A 20978-nucleotide genomic window follows, 5' to 3' on the forward strand; every position below is an offset into this window, starting at 1 on the left:
GACACATCTAACTCTAATGAAGACCCCTGAGATGTTCATGTGGAAGAATACGTCCTATCAATCCACTTCTGTCAATCGCTGTGTTCCCCTGAAGCTCTTATTCAGCTTAAAGTGATAGTTTAGTTTTTTTAAATATGGTTGTATCGGCAAATAACGCTCACTGTGGACCGAGCTGCATGCATTTTCAGCGCCACCTGCTGCTGAGAACCACTCTGAAACATGGAGCCTGACAATCTGTGAAAAAATGGCTGCCGGCATTAACACAGGAAAAACAGATTTTAGCCACTTAACAATAATAAGACAGACTTTTCCAACAGGAAACTGAAGTTTGAGTCAGCAGTCGACCAGCAGCTAACTTCAGTCTGAACACTGAGATAAAGACGTGAACATGTTCTTAAGATATTGTAGACATGTTTTTCTGGTGTCACCGCTGGCAGCCATGTTTTCACTGACGGGTTTTACATGCAGGGGGCACTTACAGTGAAGTTAGTGTCGACAATCAGTCTTTTTAAGACCTGAACTGTCACTTTAAAAAATATTATTAAAAATGAACTTAAAAACATCCTTCAATTTTTAGACGTCAAGGTAACATCCTCTCACACTGTCTCCTCATCCACATTCACACACACACACCCTCTTCCGTCTTCTTCTTTACTCATCATTTCTTTGACACCTCTGTCTTCCACGTCCCCCCTGAGACTCTCATCTCTCGTCTGTCACTCAGGCTCAGACTTACAAATTTGTCTCGTCCACCGTGAACAAAACATCTCCCCTCGTCCCGTCGTCTTCCTCGCCACCTGTTTCTCCTTCTTGTGTTTGTTCTTTGGTGTCTTACCATCTGTCTCCCTCTGTTTCTCTGCCTACCTCAGCATGACAGCCAGTGGAGTCCCTCGCCGTGTTCACTGTGTGTCTGCTCCAGAGGGAGTGTGTCCTGCGGCGCTCGTCCCTGCTCCCCTCTCAGCTGTTCAGAGGGTGAGAGCCTGTTCACGCCAGCTGGAGAATGTTGTCCAAAGTGTGGCCGCAGTGGAGGTGAGGACTGTTTGTCACACGTGTCCTTAAAACACCTTAACTGAGAAATAAACACCACCTTCTTTATATTACATGAAACATCTATTCATTTTAATAGTTTTCTTTGTATTGAATGAAATGACTGAAAAGCACTGCATTTACTGAACCTCAAGGGTTGATGCTTTTCTTCCTTACATGGAATCTTCACAATTGACCTTGTAATAAATAGAAAACCGTAGCATTGAATTTACGGAGGTTGTACTGATTGTATACGACGGCATGCACATCAAGGTTAGAGTTGAGAAAAAAATACAAGAAATAAAAGTGGCTTCATGCGAGCTACAACGAGTTTGCAGACATTTCTGTTCTGTCAATCGTGAAGTAAACATTTAGAAACCGCGACTGTTAAAGACTTTGAAGAGATGTCTCAGGTGGTTTAGGTACTGTGCTGTGAGCGCCCCCTGCTCCTGAGAACAAGCATGGGACACAGAGGCTCATTCTTAGTGAAAACATGAGACACAAAAAAATAAAAATGGTTTTAGCCACTCAAAAACACTGATTTAATAAAATCTGTCAGTTTAGTGCAGTCATTTTCTGGTTCGTGCCTTGAGTTCTTCCCTGGTTTAGTTTGAAGTCTCTGCCTTTAAGGAAGAGGAGCAGATTGACTTTGTTTACACAAATGTGGTCGTAGGTAGCACCTGCTCTGAATGGTCAGTGATGGCACTGTGACAACATCCACACAGAGAGAAAGACCCCAGGCTGCTGCTTCTGCTGCTGCAGCTCACGTTCACTCAAGGCCACTGTTACTGATACTGCACAACACAACTAAATCAGTAAAGTTACAGCGCTCTGCACTTTCACAAACGGCTCACTCACAGAAAAATGTAAATACTTGTAATTTATCATTTTTCTTGGCTGTGTTGTGAAACCATGTTCATTTAATTGAGTCCAAAGGTTTTATTATTGCAAAGCCCTGAAGTTGCAAACATCCACACTGCACTGCAATTAAAATGCAAATTTCTGCCAATGCAGTTCTTAATCAGGTCGGCTTTTAAATTCTTTTCATTCACTGGTGTGAGGGATGTTTTCAAAGTCTTTCAAGGATAATGAATGCTGTGTCATTCACTCATTATTTTTATTTATGTTCTCTTTTGTAGGTATTTCCTGTTTACATGTTTGCAATTTTCCCACGGGTTCACTCACAGACACAGTTTTTTATTATTATTTATTATTATTTTCTATTTTAAAATGATTTATTTAGAGTGGAGACATTGCATGACCCATGCAACTGAAACAAACTTAGACAAATAGCAGTATGAAATTGTGTGATGTAGCAACACAAACAGGACACAGGGACTGACGTTTTAAGAAATTTACAGACTCGAATGTAGCTAAACTCTAAACTAATGTGTATATGGGTTCTTCAGCAGTGGGCTGTAGGCGACTAGACTTGATTGTTGGCTACAGCCCACTGCTGAAGAAGACTATGACCTGGATGACTGAAAACCTCCACTGACACCGAATGTGGGTGTCTACTCAGATTTTGCCAATGGCTTTCTTAGTCCACTCTTGCTTCACTGGTACAAGCTTTCCTGACACCAATGCTTCTGTGTGTTTATGTGTGTGTCAGAGTCCTGCTCCTGGCAGGGTCTCGTGTACAGAGACAGCGAGCAGTGGAAGCCCAGTCTCTGTTCCAGATGTGTGTGCAGCAGTGGACACGTCCAGTGCTCAGCGGCAGAGTGTCAACAAGTGGCCTGCAAACCGGTACGTTTACAGAAATACACACACCTTAGACATGAGATCATGTGATGATTTTATGAAAATGTCAAAAAGTCTTCAAATGTCTCGCAAACACTCAGGAAACATTATTTCCTTTGAGAAAAACAATTTTCAACAAAAATCATTTTAACTCTGAAGGTACTGGAATGACTTGAAATGTGCAGCTCCACTTTGTGGCACTAGGATATAAATAACTAGGACTATTATGTTGGTGAACATACTCTACATTATCTAGACAATGTAAATCTACCAGGATCAGTGATTTTTATCAGAGTGTGCGATAAATGGTACGATTAATGCATCAATTAATTAATTATAAACTTAACTACAACATTAAATGTGGTTATTTGTGGGTTTTTTTTCTCCCCTCAGCATGAGAACCTGGTGATTCAGCCTGGTCAATGTTGTCCTCAGTGTGTGTCCAACCCCTGTCTGTCTGCTGGACAACAGTACCAGGTGAGCAGCCTCTGTCATAAACATTGATCTTGTCAAGACCAGTAGTCCTCATGGAGACCAAAACCTGAGGAACTGGTTGAGTTTAGGACTGGGATTAGAGTTTTAGAGTAGTTAGGTTAACATTTAGGGTTAGTCATTAACTGGTGATGTCAAATATCTCATTGTGATTTTTCTGACAGATATTGTGATTTGGTTGGTTTTGTCATTTTGACTGAAACTTTTAATAAATATTTCCATTGTAATGAATTTAAAACCAATGATGGAGCATTAACACACCACACCATTAAAACATTAACATCCACGCTATACTGAAATACAAGGATGAAAACATTAAGGTTTAAATTGTGTCCGACATGTATGATTTACGTTTACACAGAAAACAACATTAAAAACAGAAGAATTAAATTAAAGCTTTTGTGATTTGCTAAGTGCTTTGTTGCAAATTGGGATTTTAATTTGAAAATGATTCATTGTTCAGCCCTGTGTGTGCGTGGTCTGAGTTTAAAAAGTGTGTATGTGCAAGAGCTTTTGTGCCGTTTTGTGATAATCCTCAGTGTGTGTGTGTGTGTGTGTGTGTGTGTGTGTGTGTGTCAGCTGATGACAGCTCATAAATCTGTTCCTCTTGTGACCTGGTAGGGGTTTTATAAAACTCTCACTGTTTCTCTGCTCAGTTTATTTCTGTCATTTCTTCGAACGAGACGTGTGATTTATGTGAATGTGTATTTTTTTTTCTAGTTTTTGAGATGAAAGCAAAACCGCAGCTCCTCTCTTCCATTCTCTTCTCTATTTCTCTAGTTCTCTTTTGCTCTGCCAAGTTCCTCTTTTGATCATAGTGTCCCATTTTGTCTAATTATGGCCCGGGAACAGTCTCATACCAAGGCCCTAATGTATCCACTGATTATTCTTTTTTCTTTTTTCTTTTTCTTTTACTCTGAGTGCACTTTTGAGAGTCTTGTCGTGTTCGAAAACTCGTTGTTGTTGTTGTTCACATCAGGACCTGAGAAAATTGCGATCTGGCAGAGTTTTAGGTCGATCTGATGAATTTTGCAGGAATTTTTTGTTGAAAACACATTTGTTTGTAGGAATATCACACAGCAGATTTTCCCCCTATCTTTATTCTTTTTCATTTTATTTTTTCGGGGTCTTCAGTAGCAAACATTGCTTCATCTGAGTTGAAGTTTTCAGTCCGTGGTCGACATTTGCTCTCGAATTTATTGACCTTTGCCAGGAGGTATATGATTTCGCGGGAGTTTGTTTGTTTGTCTGTCTTAAAACGTGCTGAGCTGCCTTGGCGGAGGTCTGCGCTCTCTGAGTGCTTTTCTTGTTAGGACTGCAACAATCAACTATTTTCATAATCAATGAATCTGTTTGTTTAATAATCAAACCCAGTTTGTGTGATTTTTCAGCTTCTTAAGTGTTTTTAATTGTAAATTATCTGGTTTCTTTACTCCATAAAACAAAGAAATCATTAAAACTGAACTGAATTTTGGTTTGAGGCCAAAATCAAGATATTCCAGGTTTGACAAACGGTGATCAATATTTTCTCACATGTTATGGTACAAACACAGAATATTATCATATTGCTTCTGGTCTCAGATACACAACCACTCACATAAGCCATACTGAGTTTTGTGTTAAAATAGATAAATAAATAAAATGTAAGACAATCATGTTCAGTGTTTCTGAAGCCTGTGTAGATGATGATGATCTGAAATGATTCAAATAATGATGAAATAAACCAGAAAATATTTGCAACTGATTACTTGATGATTTAAATTGTTAATTCAATTGTTAATTCCAAATAGATTAAGCGCTGGGTTAGGGTTCAGACTATTCTTTTTTGACCATGTAGAGAAAGATCATTTTGGACAAAGTTTATAATACAGAAATGGCTAGAAAAACATTATCTTTGACCTGACAGAAATAAAAATCCACATCAGTCAAAGTTTCTCATCTTTGTTTCTCCTCTCTTTGGAAATAATTTGCTCCCTTCGGGCTTCAAACTGTGTTTGATCAAGTCATTTAAACTGAAAGCGAAAGGTAGTCAGACATTATTCTGTAAACAGGAAAATGATGATGACACGTTTAAAAATGGAAACTCGATTCATTTCAGTGAAGACGAGTGTTTTCTCTGGTTTCAGTGAATGTATCATTCTTCTGGACTGTGGAGTTGAAACTGGGCTCAATTTTGTTCATAATGTGAAACTATTTGCATGGGATTAAAATATAATCAATGAAAAGGGAATAAGTGGTGCGGACATGTGGTTAATCCAAGTTTAATCCTGAAGTGTAGTCATTTAGTGCTACAATGAATAAATGCTCATTAAAACTGATGAATCGTCTTTTAAAGTACCAATTAAATGGACACAGAAACACATCCTCTCTAATTATTCACTAATTCCTTACCAAGTTTTCATTGATTAATTAAAAAAAAAAGAATCTATGGGACATTCATCACACAGTTGACTGTTAACTATTAGAACTGTGACCATTAAATGCTGTTAATTGTACAAATTGAGTGTTTTTTTGTTACACTTGGCTCATTTCCTGCAGCAGAGCCACGGTCGACTGAACCTCCTGTAAATGTCTGACAGAGAAAACAGCTGCAATTATTCTGCTTGCAGCGTTAAAGGGATAGTTCAGATTTTTTATAACGTTATTGTATGAGGCACACAGGAGCTGCTGGTCGACTGGATCAACAACTCCTGTGTGCTGTGATGTTAAAATCACTGATTTTCTCTATGGACTTTGGTGTGGGAGAGCGAGTTGTGCCAGCTTCTGTTTCTCAGGCTGGTTCTCATCAGCAGGGGCATTAACAGAACAGCTGGCTCTGAATACGCTTTGTAAAAACAGTTTTCATTACGGTCAGGGGTAAATATTTAAAAAAATGTGATACATTTATATTTTTCACATTAAAAAAATCCCTCCAATTTATCTTAACTTCTGTTGGTCACTTTGTAGATGACGTGAGTACTAATGAATTACCCTAATTTGGTCGATTAGCAGCAATGTGAGGTATTAACGGTCTGTTCACTCGGCTCATTAACTAATTCATTGATGAATCTCTTCGGTGCAGCAGGAACTCACTTGACTTCCTCATGGTCGATGATTTGTTTTGAACTGAAAGAGCTTTTGTTGACATCTGGTCACTGCCGTTTGTTTCTCACACACACCAATTGTGTGTGTGTGTGTGTGTGTGTGTGTGTGTGTGTGTATGCTGTTCACTCTCTTCACTCTGAATGTTCACACACAAAATGAAGGCACACACTGGATTCAATTGAGCTTTGAAATTCCTACTTGCAATTCACTGTGTGTGTGTGTGTGTGTGTTCTTGTATTTGTTACCTCTTTAGGACCTTTTTTAAACACTGACCTTGTCAGGACCAGCGCACCACATGGAGAACCAAGAACCTCATTTCTGAGGAAGTGATTAAGCTAATATTTGAATTGTGGTTCGGTTAAGGTTAGGGATAAAGATGTGTTTAGTCTGTACAAACCTGTGTGTGTGTTTGCTCCTCTTGGCAGCACGGTGAGCAGTGGCAGAAAGACGCCTGCACCACATGCGTGTGTCACCGCGGACAGTCGAAATGCCACACACACACCTGTCGGCCAATCAAGTGTGACAAGGTCTGTAGACTCTCTTTCCCTCTCTCTCTCTTTCTCATTTCACACACACACACCTCTCTAAAGTATTCTAAAATGTAATGGTTCATGTTATGGACACTTTGTTCTTGTCTCATTCACATGGCTGTGTGACAGATTCACATCCTCCATTTGTCAGTTCTGGAAAAGTACAACCTGTCTTTGGCTCCTGAAGTGGTTCTGTCAGTATTTTGTGCATTTATTATTTGAAAAGCTGAATATTTATTCATAAGTTTTTGTTCATAAGAGTTTTAATGTTTATCTATTCTAAAGTACACAAGGAGCAACTCGCCTGGTATATTCAGTGATGTGTGTCTTTAGTCAAAGCTATAGATGATCAGGAAAAAAAGAATTACATGTTTTAATCTGTAACTGCACAGATGAAACACAAAAAACACATGAACAAGAGCACTTAAAAAAAATTGAAATCATCAGAAAGTTCAGCAGACAAATTCAGCCTCATAGGATTTTGTCGTGACTCAAGGTGACCGGCTGATTATAGAGCTGTGGCTCAGCTGAATTCACCATTTTGAAGCACATTCATTTTAACTTCGGCATTATAACAAAATCTGTACACTTCAAGAGTAGGAATATTGTGTCAATTTAGCAGCTTCATATTGAAATTTTTGCACCAACAAATGCATTTACTGGAGAATATGGAGGATTAATTGACTCTTCATTGTCTCACATACAGTAACTCACATTTACTTTTATTTTTGTCTTTTATACTTTTATTGACTCTCATAAAATCTACATCAGTCTACGCTATCTTAAGAACATGTTTGTGTCTTTATCTTATTGTTAGACAGACTTTTTCAACAGGAAACTGAAGTTTGTAAATCACACACTCTCCTACACCAAAGTCCATAGAGATGATCAGTGATTTTCTCCTGAGTCCCTGCGAGCTAAAATCACACATTTACGTTAGGTGGCTAATATGAGTTTTTCCCTTGTGACAGCCACGTTGTCATGCTGAGCATCTGTACCTCACACAACCACACTTCATAAAACCTGGATTATCCCTTTGAATGAAGAAAACTGGCATCATTGTGGCTCGTTGTTGTGTGTTTATTTGAATATTATTCAACAGTTGACTACTTTGTTGCTAAAGAATAGGCTAAAACAAACATTATATGCTCTCTGTTTATTGTGATAAATATATCTTGCCTTATTTTTACACTACCTGTATGAACAAGGACCATTAATCCACACAGTTTAGTTCATTTCAGCTCAACAGTGAGGTCTTTTAGCAGGCGTGCTGCGTACTAACAATAAAAACACAATAAAACCAGAGAAGTCATTAAAGTGACATGATGCAATTTACAGTAAAGAGTCCATGTGATTAAAAAAAACTGGCCAGGGATGTGAGAGAGAGAGTTTATTTGAGGGAAAAATAACCTGTTTATTGCTCATTATATAAAAATAATGTGCTGCACTGCCTCCAGATTTACATCATTAAGATACCAGAGGACATTAAAAACTCCAGTATATGAAGCTGAAACTCTTGTTAAACAGCGACATATCAAACGTGTTGAGTTCAGACCTTATATGCTGTGATAAATCTGATAGAGGAAACACTGTGTGGGGGGAAAAGCTCTCCAGATTCCCTGCTGCTTCTGTGAAGCCAGTGGAAAACCCTGTTTGAAGGTTTTTTAACTCCAAGTTTCCATGTCTCTCTTTAAACTTTCACTAACACTTGAAGTGAAAATATTCTCAGCTTTGATTTCAGCATAACCGAGAACATTTAAACAGACAATTTCCTTCACTAAAGATGGCAGACAAAAAGAGAAAATCCCAACGGGGTCTCGGCACATCCTAAGATCCTTGGCAGAGTCAACCCTGACAATGTGTCACACAACCGCACTTCAAATATTTCTTTAAATATGCAGTACACACACTTTCTCCTGCATCCTCTGATCTCTCTGCTGAAACACACAGACACAAATTTCGCGAACTTTCTCTTAATCTACTTATTTTTTTCCCCATTTTCTTTCCTAAAAATCTGAATTTGCTTCGTCTTCAAAGGGTCAGACTAAAGTGAAGCGTGCCGGCCAGTGCTGCGACGAATGTGCTGCTGCCAAGGGAAGCTGCCTCTATGAGGGCACGGTGCGTTACCATGGAGACATGTGGAACGGCACCGGCTGCGAGTTCTGCAGCTGCAACCGCGGTCAGGTCCTCTGTCAGAGGGCGGAGTGTGGCCGTGTCGAATGTCCACAGGTGAGAAAACGGGGTCATTAGAGGCCAAGAAGTGGAACGTGTTAGTGTGGATTTAAAGTTCTGTAGACAGAGGCAAACTTTTTTTTTTTTGGTTTCCCTCATTCTACTAAAAATAAACAAGATATGGGGAAACTTACAATGATCATGTCCATAACAAATAGATAAACATGTCAATGTGTTTCCCTTAAGTTTCCCCTTAACTGGCAATCGGGAAGCTGTGATTCTCGATGCTTCAGCGTCATGATTCAGAACCTGATATCATTATACATATTATACATTAACAAGATCTAATCTGAATCAGAAATACTTCACTAATCCTTGGAGGAAAATTGCTTTCTTAGAAAGGTCCTTGGACCAGGTCGCTAATCCGTTTTTTTTTGCTGTAATTAATTAATTACAGCACATAATTAGTAGTTAATGATTTTAATAATTCATGTTAAATTCTCATGCTTATGAGAAGCATTTTCCAGCTAATATGATAATAGTACTTTTTTTTGGACATTGGTCAGTTGATATATTATATTAAACTGATGTCATTAATCCACAGTGACATTTGATCGAGAACTGCTTTTAAATAGACCGAAAATAAGATATTCATTGTTCATTAGCGTGAGTGTGATTCTGTGCAGTACTGTGTATTACAGTGTTATAACATGAATCAACCTCTGTTGTTGCCTGGTTAACTTTTTAATGCATGACACCGTTGCTAAGGTTACACACCTTAATTCTCTGCCATAAAATATTTCATTCTCATTCATTCCCATTCTCTCCTGCAGCACATAACACCAAACCTCCCAGTTTTATTCCCATCTATATGCTGAAGGTTTTCATCAAGAGGCTTCTACATAGATCAGTCGTGGCCTGATTTATTGAATATTTTATTGCTGAAAATATGGCAAAAATCTTTTTATATTAGATAGTTTTATGGCTGCTGGCAGTATTTTCTGATTTATGGAGCGATAAAATGTGAGCGATCCAGAAATCCCTGAGTGAAAAACTTTGGCTGTAATATGTCAACAAAATGAAACACGAATATTGAACCAGACAGATTTCATCTCTGTAAATGTACATAATACTAGTTCTTATTCAATTAAATATTGCTTTTTTTGCATAATTAAACATGACATTTATGAAATTTTGTAACACAAAAACAGAACCGTCTTAATTGACTTGGTGTTGTGTCTGTTAACGTTTGTTCAATTTTCACGTGCTGAGTTTACATCTCATTATTTTGTGTTTATTGACGCTGCAGGTCGTTAAGGTTTCATCTCGTCTTTGACTTTAATTCATCTTAACACAGCCAATTATCTGTGAAGGAAGCAGCCAACTTCATAACCTCCACTGATCCCCCTCCTTTCTCTTACCAATCCATACAACGTGGATTTCATCCTCAACACCAATGAACATAGTGACATATTACATTAGCCTCTTAGTGGTGCGTTTAAAGGCCAGGAAATTGGAATTCTGGTTGATGACACGATTCATTTTGGGAGCAAGAGTGTGAGAAGTAGAGCAGGGAAGGTTAAGGAGGTGTGATCTGCAGGAAGAGACACACTGAGAAAACCTAGAAGTGACAACTGGATATGGTGCGTTCTGGAGGTCAAACAATAGAGTGAAGAGTTTTCAGTGCTAATAGAATAACAATAGATTGAAGTTTGCAAAACCTAATAGTTGGTTGAAAGCCCCGTACCCCAAAAAAGATATATTAAAATTAAATATCACTTAATGTCACACTATTGCAAGAAAATGTGCAGTAAGAAGGATGTTCCATCAATCGCATTTATACAAACAAGTGTATTTCCATACTTTGTCAGTTAACTAATGATTTATTCATGAAAATAATGAGGTTTCCTGAATGCATCTCACAGCTGTGGATCCCACAGCTTTAGTTTTCACAGCTTTGGGGTTATGCAATAGTTTAGCGTGAATGATGAGAGTCCTGCAGATGTCATGAAATTAACAAGGTTCCTTGAATGTATCTTGTAGTTTCTCCTCTGAACTCAACAAGCCCGTGGCTCTGCATTATTCTCACTAGCTTTGATGCTCTGAAGTTTGTTTGATGGTTGTCTCATCTTTGTTTTTTGTGGAAATGTTGGTGAGGATCTCAATGTGCGTCCATGGTCACCTCATGCGATGAGTAACCACTTTACTGATGCACATTACTCTGAATTTTTTACACATTGAGCTGGTGCAACCCAAATTGGTAAACTAGGTGTAAACCAGCTAGTAACACCTTTAGTAGTGGTTTAGTAATGATAATTACTACTATAATAATTTTGTCAAATTGGTGCAACCCCACCCTGTTGAAGAATGAGAGGATGGGGCAAAATGATAACTAGCAATTAGTATTTGATTATAGAGTGATATAATCTTAGCGTGAGGCCTTTCTCTTCCGTGCTTGCTCCAAAAATCACTATAAAACCCTCAACGGCAACAAAACAAAGCAGATGATTGTCTTCTGGGAGGAAGTGGGTGGGATATGTGTCGTACCTCTACACAAACATGTCACATCTACCAGGGTTTCACATCTTTTACCTCAGTAGAAGCATCTTAAATGAAGAGAACGACATTGACGTCATATAGACACACACATACACACGCACACACATTAGACTTGGCCTAGTTATGAAAGTAGGACACTGAACAGAGGTGGGACGTTCTTTTAGAACAAAAGCAAACAAAGGATTTGTTGAGATTATTAGCCGTTGTTTTTTTTATCCTCTAAAACCACAGTGGAAACCACCATCTCTTTGACTCCACACCTCATCCAGTGTTTCCTCATGTCAAGCAGTTTTAATAATATTTCCTTAAATATCCCCCACCACGTTCAGCTAAGCGCTCGTTTATCACGCCGCCGCTGATAATTACAGCTGCTAAATGTCATTAAGTGTAAGCGGGGAGACTGGCAGTGGTCCAGCTCAAAGTAGAGGGAAGGTCACTCTGCCGAGAAGATCACAGGTTTCACCCTCTGTGAGTGTGTTTGAATGTGTGTGTGTGCCACACAATTAACACAAGGTTATTGGTTTAATGGCAAGTGTGGGTCAATAGGCAGAGAAAAGCAGTGGTGTGCAGTTAATGTGGGGCTTTTATGATTCCTGATGGTCTGCTAATAATGTATAGTAATAGTTTAGTGAGGGACGTCGCATCAGTGTGAATGGACTTCCTGATGTGTTTTTGTGTTTCTCCTCTCGGTTTATTTAGGGATTTAGGGTTAGGGATCAAACTAAATTGAAAGATTCTTCGGAAATGTAGTCACATTTCTAAGATTAGGATTCTATCCTCATGTTAATTTGATTTTTATGACACTTTTAAAGCTGAAGCAGTGAGGTAATCATCAAAATCAAGAAAATAAGAAAAAATCAAACAGCACTTAGACCAATAAGGTCAATGTCAATAAATAAATAATCAGATTAAAAAAATACAATACATGATTGCTGATGTTTTTGACTCTGCAGGACTCCTCACTCCTGTTCTATTTTGTCTTTTCTATAGTATTTTATTATAGCTTTCTCCATTAATTGATCAAAATAGTGATCAAAACTGGACATTCTGATTCTGTGAATTTGTGTAAAACAAGATGGATCAAATGAAAAACAATTAAAATGTATGGAAACATTGAATTAATATTTTTTTTTTTGTGTCTTTCAGGGATCAGAGTTTGTTCACCTGCCGGGGAAATGTTGCCCGGAGTGTTCCTCCGTCAAACCTTCCTGTCTGCACCAGGGCCAGTCCTTCAAGGTATTTCTCTCATACATTTAGTTTTTAAATTTAAAATTGCAAGTTAACACGAGAAAAAATATGAAACATATGGGTTGAGTTAAGATAAGAAAAGAAAGTTTGTGGTATAAGGTCTCAGTGCAGAAAGAAATATCCACACTGAGCTGGATATAAATATATAACCAGTGATAATTAAAGTTGCAGTGACACTGACTAAATGGGTGTTTTAGCCTGTAACAAGAATCTCTTTCTTATTATTCTGGCTCATATCTTTTAGTGAGTCGTCTGTTTAATAATTTATATTCTAGTCCTGGACTCCCAGAATGCACAGGCTTGAATTTTTTACATTCTCTGGCAGAGTGTGAAATGCTGCAGGACGGTCAGCAGCGGTGGAGACACACAGCTATTATCTGTTTCCAATAGATTTCTCTTTATCTCTCAGAGGAATTCTTCCTAACAATTGTAAACAAAACAAACCGATAGGTCGTTCGTATTTATTACAGAAAAGCACAATAATACACGATCATCTCGCTCTGCTGTGAGAGGCTGCTCTGAACACGTCAATAAGTTCTGGTTCAGAGTGACGTGAAAAATCTCCATCGCTGTATCCAAATAATAATCTATGTTCAGTCAACACATGGTTTCGATTTAAGGCAAACACAAACATGGGTCTATTAATACATTTAGTGGATTACATTTTCACTTATACCTAATGGATATTCATGATAATAATAATGACAGCAATTCTATTTAGATAACAAAAATGAAAAATGAGGGTGGCTCAATATCACTTTTTTGTGTCCGATCCCAATATCACAACCTTGAGTATCATGAAGACATTTGTGCTGATTCATTTACCAACCTAACCGTTTTAAAGACATCATTCTTCAACTGTGCAACAAACATTGCTCTACCATAAAGAAGAAATATACAGCCCTGAACATCCATCCATCCATGTTCAGCCGCTTTATCCTCCTCATGAGGGTCGTGGGAGGTGCTGGTGCCAATCCCAGCTGACACAGGGCGAAACTCGACTCCACTCAAATTTATTTATAGAGCACATTTAAAAACAACCGAGGTTGACCAAAGTGCTGTACAGAATTACATAAATAAAACAATAAAAATAGAAAATAGAAAAACATAAAGCATATAAAAACACTACAGAGCATAGTAAAAAAGCTCAAAGGCAGACAAACAAACAAACTGAGATAAACGCCATGGAGTAAAAGTAGCTTTTTAAAGAAGATTTAAAAAGCTCGACAGTCTGGGCATATCTGCAGATGGGCTGAGCCAAGGAGCTGCCACTGAGAAGCCTCTGTCACCTCTGGTCTTTAGCTTTGTTTTTGGGATTTCCAAAAGCAGCTGGTTAGTGACCTAAGTGATCTGACTGACTGGAGTGTGTAGGTGCAGCAGTCACACCCCGGTCAGGTCGTCAGTCCATCACAGGGACACATAGAGACAACCGTCCACTCTCACACTCACACCATTTTTGGACTGAGGGAAACAGCCCTTAACACAAATCAGCTAAAATGCTAATTTTAATTGTTTTCATTGACATTTTTATAGTATAGATGTCCAATTTGAAGCAAGTGATTTGCATTCATCTCTTTCCAGTGATTGTGACCAGTATCGCACCAATACAGATACCAAGTATCATTTTGGCTTATAAAAATCAGAACATACAATGAGTGTATTTGAGTATGAGTGTGTACATGTAGTAGCACAAAAACCTGAGGCGTCTGGTAGCAGCAGCAGTGTACATGTATCGGCTCAAAAACCTGAGCCGTCTGGTGAGTGGCGACACGTGGACCTCGACAATCGACTCTAAAAATGTGTGAAATTCCCAACCCTACTGTACATACATAATTTATTTATATTTTATGCTGCTAACGCCAGTGAAATGTTATTGTATTACTTACAAGGAAAATAAATCTACCTCTAATATAATCCGTTTAAAGGTGTTTTTAACTATAATTCATCAGATCACCCTAAAACGCAGTTTTTGACAAAGCCCTTAAAAGTGCTGTCAAAGAGTCAGTGAAAGATGACAAATAGCAAGAGTTATCAAAACAAGAATAATATAATAAACACAAGTAATAAAAACAATAAAACGTGAGATAAAAACAGGGAAAGGACAACCTAACATGAAGGTGAGTCTGTAAAAATGTGTTTATGTGAAGTAGGGGTGGGAATTGAAAAGTTTTTATCAATGCCATTGTCATTCTACCTATCAATCCAATTCCTTATCAATTCTCTTATCGATTCCTGAGCAGTTAATCGAATGGAAAAAAAGACTTCTACACAGTCTTCTGCACCAAAAGCAACCATTTTATTTTTTCCCAAAATGATGTATGCACAAGACTGTGAACATACTGAACAACACCTTGACAAGATTTGGTGTATAAAGAAAATATAGTCTAAATAATTTAGACTGATACAATAAACAAAAAACAGGAATAGAAATGTCATACTTGCTAAATGCTTGTATGCTAAATTACAGCTTAATGCTCCTTTTCTTAAAAGGGATATTGTAAATGAAGTAACAGTTGACATACAAGTCCTCTTTAGAAAAATAGTCACGTAAGCCACAATAACATTGTTCATGTAACGGAACCGGTACTCGATTCCCATCCCTAATGTGAGGTGATTTCAAAGATTTCACTGACTGCTGTTTAACCCAGTCAAAGTCGAAAGAATAGTAATAGCAATGAGCTGGAAACTTTGATTAAACTTTAATGATTTCCACTCACACAGATGACTGTATGTCTCACACACCATAACGTTTATCTTTACATACAGACATTTGTCTCAGTCCAGTACTTGTCCATGTTTGAATTATTTATTGGGGAAATATGAATGGTTAATGTCAATGGAAAAGAGATTGTCTGTGTGTCAAGTATAGGACTGGACTTGTGTTAGGGTAGCTTAGCATTAGCTTTAGCTCTAGACCCAACCATGTGCAGAATCTGCCTTGACAGGTTGGGGTGAAAGGAAAGGAGAGGTGGTTGAGAGAAAGTGTTTATAGAAATACAATGTAATTTACACAAGACGCATCAGAGATTGTTGACACAAAACTATACTAGTATCAACTTTAATTATAGCATAATAATAATTACAAAAATACTACTTCTACTACTTAAAATGTATCTGGATGCTGCAGTCTGAGAGGACAAGAATTGAGATTAGTAATTTTTCCACACACACCAATTAATGATAGTAAATGTGTTGTCTACAACTGTACACACACATTTTTAACACAATAGTTGTGTGAAAGCAATTCAGAACCTCAGAAAAGATTAATCCTTGTCTGTGGTTGTCCTTCCTTTTTTCCTCTATCATTGTATAACTGAAGTGATTGAAGTCCCTGTAGCTTGAAAAAACTCTGACCTCTAACTTTATAACCTTCTTATAAAGTTTGACTTTGAAAATTATTTTGAAAATGAAATCTTTCACGTGTCCTATGAGCACCTGGTTTGTGTCTTTGTCATTGTTATTCAGCATCTTTACACTTTTATTATTTGATATTTTTAAAGTGTCCTTCCCTTCACATCCTTTAAATGTCCTCGCCACAGAAACACCGGTTTAATAAAAGATCCTCCCTCTCTCTCCTTCTCCCACTCTGTTTTCTGTCACTGTCTTTCGACCTTTCCTCTCTGTTTTCTGTTTTGTTTTTTTTATTTCAGGATATGGATCAGTGGACTGATGGCAGCTGCCGGGAGTGCGAGTGCCACGATACTCAGGTGACTTGTTATCTGCGCTCCTGTCCCTCCTGTCCTCCAGCAACGTTGGCTGTCGCCCGCGACGACCAGTGCTGCCCCGAGTGTCACCCAGGTACTTCTGCTGCCCTCTGTTTGTGTGTGTGTGTGTGTGTGTGTGTGTGTGTGTGTGTGTGTGTGTGTGTGTGTGTGTGTGTGTGTGTGTGTGTGTGTGTGTGTGTGTGTGTGTGTGTGTGTGTGTGTGTGTGTGTGTGTGTGTTTGTTAAAACATACATTCTGCTCAGGATAAGTCACATTATACTGTTGCGTTTTAGAGTGAAGACACAACATTTTACTTTGAAAACGCTGTGTTTTACATCTGTATTGACAAAATGACAAAACTTTGGAAAACATTGATGGAATTCACTTTCACACTGGTTCTAAACGTGTCACAGAAAAGCTGTATGAACACTTTCAGTTGCTGTTTCTTCTCGCCGTTGATCTCATAACAGAGATCGGTGCTTTATCTTTTCACTGCGCTTGTCTCTCATGAGAAGAACTTTCTGAAACGGAGAAAGCGCATGTTTTCCCAGTGAACCTGAATGATATCACATAATATATAAAAAGTGCTAAAACTGAGCTAAAGATTTTATTTTATCTCTCTGACGGCACACACATCAAAGTGTGTTGGTTCCTCCTTCATCCCAACACAGACCTCAAATTTAAGAGCTAGTTTAGGTATTTTGAAGTGTCGCCGTATGAAGCACTGATTGCCCCATACTGCTGAAAACCAGTCTGTCATAGAGGCCTATTCATACTGAAAATATGGCTACCATTGGGGACACAAGGTTTAAGACACTCCTCATAAAATCTGTCAGTTTAAATCTACGATATCTGAAGAATATGTTGACATCTTTATCTCACTGTTTGACTTTTCCAACAGGAAACTGAAGTTTTGTAAAAAAACACACTAAAGTCCAGAGAGAAAGCCAGCCATTTAAAGCAGCACACAGGAGTTTTTCTGTATTAATGTATGTGTGTAAAGTACTCATGAAATTTCAAATTAACCGATCTACCTAACTGCTATTGGTCATTTCTCGTTCACACTGCTGCTCTGCTCTAGAAAGTTGCTGCAGCCTCTGTATAAATAACCATCTAAAAATACTGCACATGTAAATGAGAGGCTGGTTGCATAAATGTAGGTGAGAGTGGGAGGGAGCCTCATACACTTAAAAACACAGAGACTTTATAGATTTGAGAGTCGGCGTCAATGCAAACTGTCCTTGGGTGAAAGGACAGAGACTGTCAACGTCTCAGCGAGACGTCCTGAGGACAAAGACTGGAACAGTAGCACAGTCAGTGGATAAAGACTGTCCTCCATCTCTCACTGCTTTTAACTCCAGCTCCCTTTTTTAAACCTTTATTCTTCTTATAACGAGCGTTAATTCAACTCATTTACATTCAGTTCTGCGGGTTCATTCAATTCATTCAAACTGACAGTGATGATGTACTTTGAATTTCTATGCCTAAATTAATTTTCAAACATCATTTGAAGTTGCGATGTTTTCCATACAGCTTTGAAAAATCAGCGTGTGTAAAGTAAAAAGAATGTAAAAACTCTGAACGCAGCAGGTCTTTGCCTCCCTGGAGCTTAAAAGATACTTGAATGAAAAATGATTGTCACTTTGTCGCCCTTTCTTACTGCAAAGTCACAGGACAGTGCACTGATTTAACTAGTAACGCATGCAGAATATGAGAATATGTGGGCAGCTCATGAAAAAAAACAAACACCCTAGATTGGTGTGGTTTACAAACTTTGGTTTCCTGTTGAAAAAGTCTGTCTAACGGTGAGCTAAAGACGTGTGGTTCTTGGCACAGGAGGCGCACACGAGCAAAATCACCTGCATGTATGTCAGTACCTCATACAGCCACACTTGAATTAAACCTCTAACAACAGGAAACGGCACAAATTAGGAAAGTATAATAATGTCAGACATTAAACTGAGTTTACACTAATTTCCCCCCAGTATGAGATGCAGTCAGTGTCCTCATCCATCTGTCTCATTATCTGTCTCATTGACTGAAAATGAGAATCCAGACTGTCACCAATTACAAACAAACAAACTTCTGTCATTTTCCAACACAGATAAATACCCCGGCAGACATTTAAACCGTGGGATAACATTGTTTACATTTATGAAGACTCGTAATTAAGTTTTGCTCCCTGAATGAATAATTAGAGTTGGGGCCAGGGAGACGTTATTGCACCATACATTTGGGCTCTTTGAGCTGATGATGGTTTTATGAGACTGAATTGGATGAAGTTATTTTGTTGTCTTTGTCCCTCGACAGCCCTCCTTGCTCCGAGCTTTCACTATTTAGAGCAGCGTATTAAAACGTCTAAAAGCTGAAACCACAGTGAATTCATAGCAAAGATGCCAGAGTCTCATTAGTCCAAGGAAACAATGGGGGAAACCTGTGGCGTCCAATAACCTGAAGTTACTGCTTATTTTTGCATTAATGTGTTCAGGAGAGGAAAAGACTTTGAAAGTTATGTTTAATTCAACAGTTTAACAGAAGACCACATTGGTTATTAATGACATTCACAGTCTTTGAGGTTCCATTTGTTTAATTCTCAGCTCGTTTTAACAAACCAGACTCTTGTGACCTTTTTTATTGACTGTTTTTATTTATTTATGATTTTTTTAAACAGAGACATTGCACATTAATGCACATTAACATGTAAGTATTATAGATTATAGCCATTGGCTATTATAAATCTGCAGTTCCCTGTCAAGTTAATGGAACACAACGAAATATTTAAGAACACACACAATAAAAGTTAACAAAAAACAAAGAAGAAAAAGTGATGTAGGGAAATACACCGTTTCACAAACAAGCCATTAGTGATATGGTGGGCGTTTTGTGGCACTGAGAGTTTTAAAGAAAGATTCAGTGCTGCATTAGGTTTTTAAGTGTTTGAAAGGCCTGAGTAGTGACCAATAAATGATGTTGCTGTTACTATGATGTCAGTATAAAAACAAATGTACCTCCTCCCGTCACACATAACAATTACAATTACAACATGTGTCATTTTCTTTCTTTCGCATTGTTACATTTAAATAGTTTTTCAAGGTTCAATGACTATTTGTTTCTTTTGTTTTTCTGTTATAATTTATGAGTGAGCGAGCAGTTGCAGACACCGAGCCTTTGAAGCAGCTTCTACTATGAACAGAATATGAACACAAACCTCAAAAGATTATTTTCTGAGAAAAGGGCGACTCAAACACTCGGGGAGAATCTTTTCACTTTCTCTCTCTTTATCGGAATAAAACACGTTTAACAATTATGTGAAGACTTGATGTCGTCCATTAATTCTCGTTTCTTTTTCATCTCTTCGTGCTCCTCACGCTTCACAGACTGAACATGATTGCGTGTGTTTATCGTGAATAATGAAAATGTGTTTCTTAAATTGATTTACGGTGAATGTTAGCGTCTCAGCCTGTGTGTTCGTGTTTGTTAGTCATGTAATGCATGTATGCATGCATGAAAAAAATGATTTAAACATGATTTACCCTCTTTATGCGTTTCACGGTGACTTCTTTTCACTCTGCGTTAAACCTGAGTTTGTCTTTAGCTAAAAATAGGAGGAGGAAAATAACATATTTAAAATGTATGCTCTATTTCTTTTTCTCAACTGGAATCATAAACTGTCCTTTAAGCCTATTAATCACGGCGATGCATCGGCCCAGATGTCACAGCCTCACCGTGCTATGCTTCTCCCTCACAGTTTTAGGTTTTATAAATGAGCTGCCTTTGAAATTCAGATGGATTTTCTGCTTAAGATCGATCTCAAAGGCCTTTGTACGTTAATAGCGATGCGAAAGAATTGCCAAGATTCAGTCACCTGAGTGTGGCAGGCTTTTGTAGAGACTTTTGAAACAATAAAAGAATACAGTTAAATACCCTAAAATACACTTGGTATTACTGCGTCATTTAAATTTCACACTTTTTGGTTATTTTACACATTTGTCGCATTCTCACAACTATGTGCGACATGATACAGTTGGAGCCAAAAAATAGAATGTGTGTGCAGTTAATTATCGGCACACACTGGACCTTTTAGAGGGATACTTAAGGATTTTAAAGGCATTTTTTTTTTTTTATTATTTCTTTTTCCAACTGGAATCATAAACCATCCTCTAAGCCCATTAATCATAGCGATGCATCGGCCCAGAGGTCACAGCCTCATGCTGCTGTGTTCACGTCTGAGGGGAAATCCTATAAATCTGAGCTTCTGCCAAATCACTCTTTTGAAATTAGCTTCACAACAGAGATGCAGGTAAATGGCTAAAAAATTGCCATATGTGTGTGTATATATATATATATGTGTGTGTGTGTGTGTGTGTGTGTAAATATATATGTGTATATATAAAAATGGGTATACATCTGTGTAAAATCTTTA

At 38.0% G+C, this 20978-nt stretch overlaps 1 protein-coding gene across 1 annotated transcript in view; it reads left to right on the forward strand.

The window, feature by feature from the left end:
- Positions 1-20978, forward strand: part of fras1 (Fraser extracellular matrix complex subunit 1) — a 147706-nt gene that overhangs the window by 49303 nt on the left and 77425 nt on the right. Inside the window, exons 5-11 of the mRNA XM_083905303.1 lie at positions 870-1029; positions 2639-2772; positions 3160-3243; positions 6768-6869; positions 8910-9101; positions 12750-12839; positions 16502-16649. Coding sequence (XP_083761429.1) covers positions 870-1029; positions 2639-2772; positions 3160-3243; positions 6768-6869; positions 8910-9101; positions 12750-12839; positions 16502-16649 — 910 coding nt within the window. The remainder of the gene's footprint in view (positions 1-869; positions 1030-2638; positions 2773-3159; positions 3244-6767; positions 6870-8909; positions 9102-12749; positions 12840-16501; positions 16650-20978) is intronic.

This window comes from Microchirus variegatus (genome assembly GCF_963457635.1).
Source record: "Microchirus variegatus genome assembly, chromosome: 18".
Lineage (NCBI taxonomy): Eukaryota > Metazoa > Chordata > Actinopteri > Pleuronectiformes > Soleidae > Microchirus > Microchirus variegatus.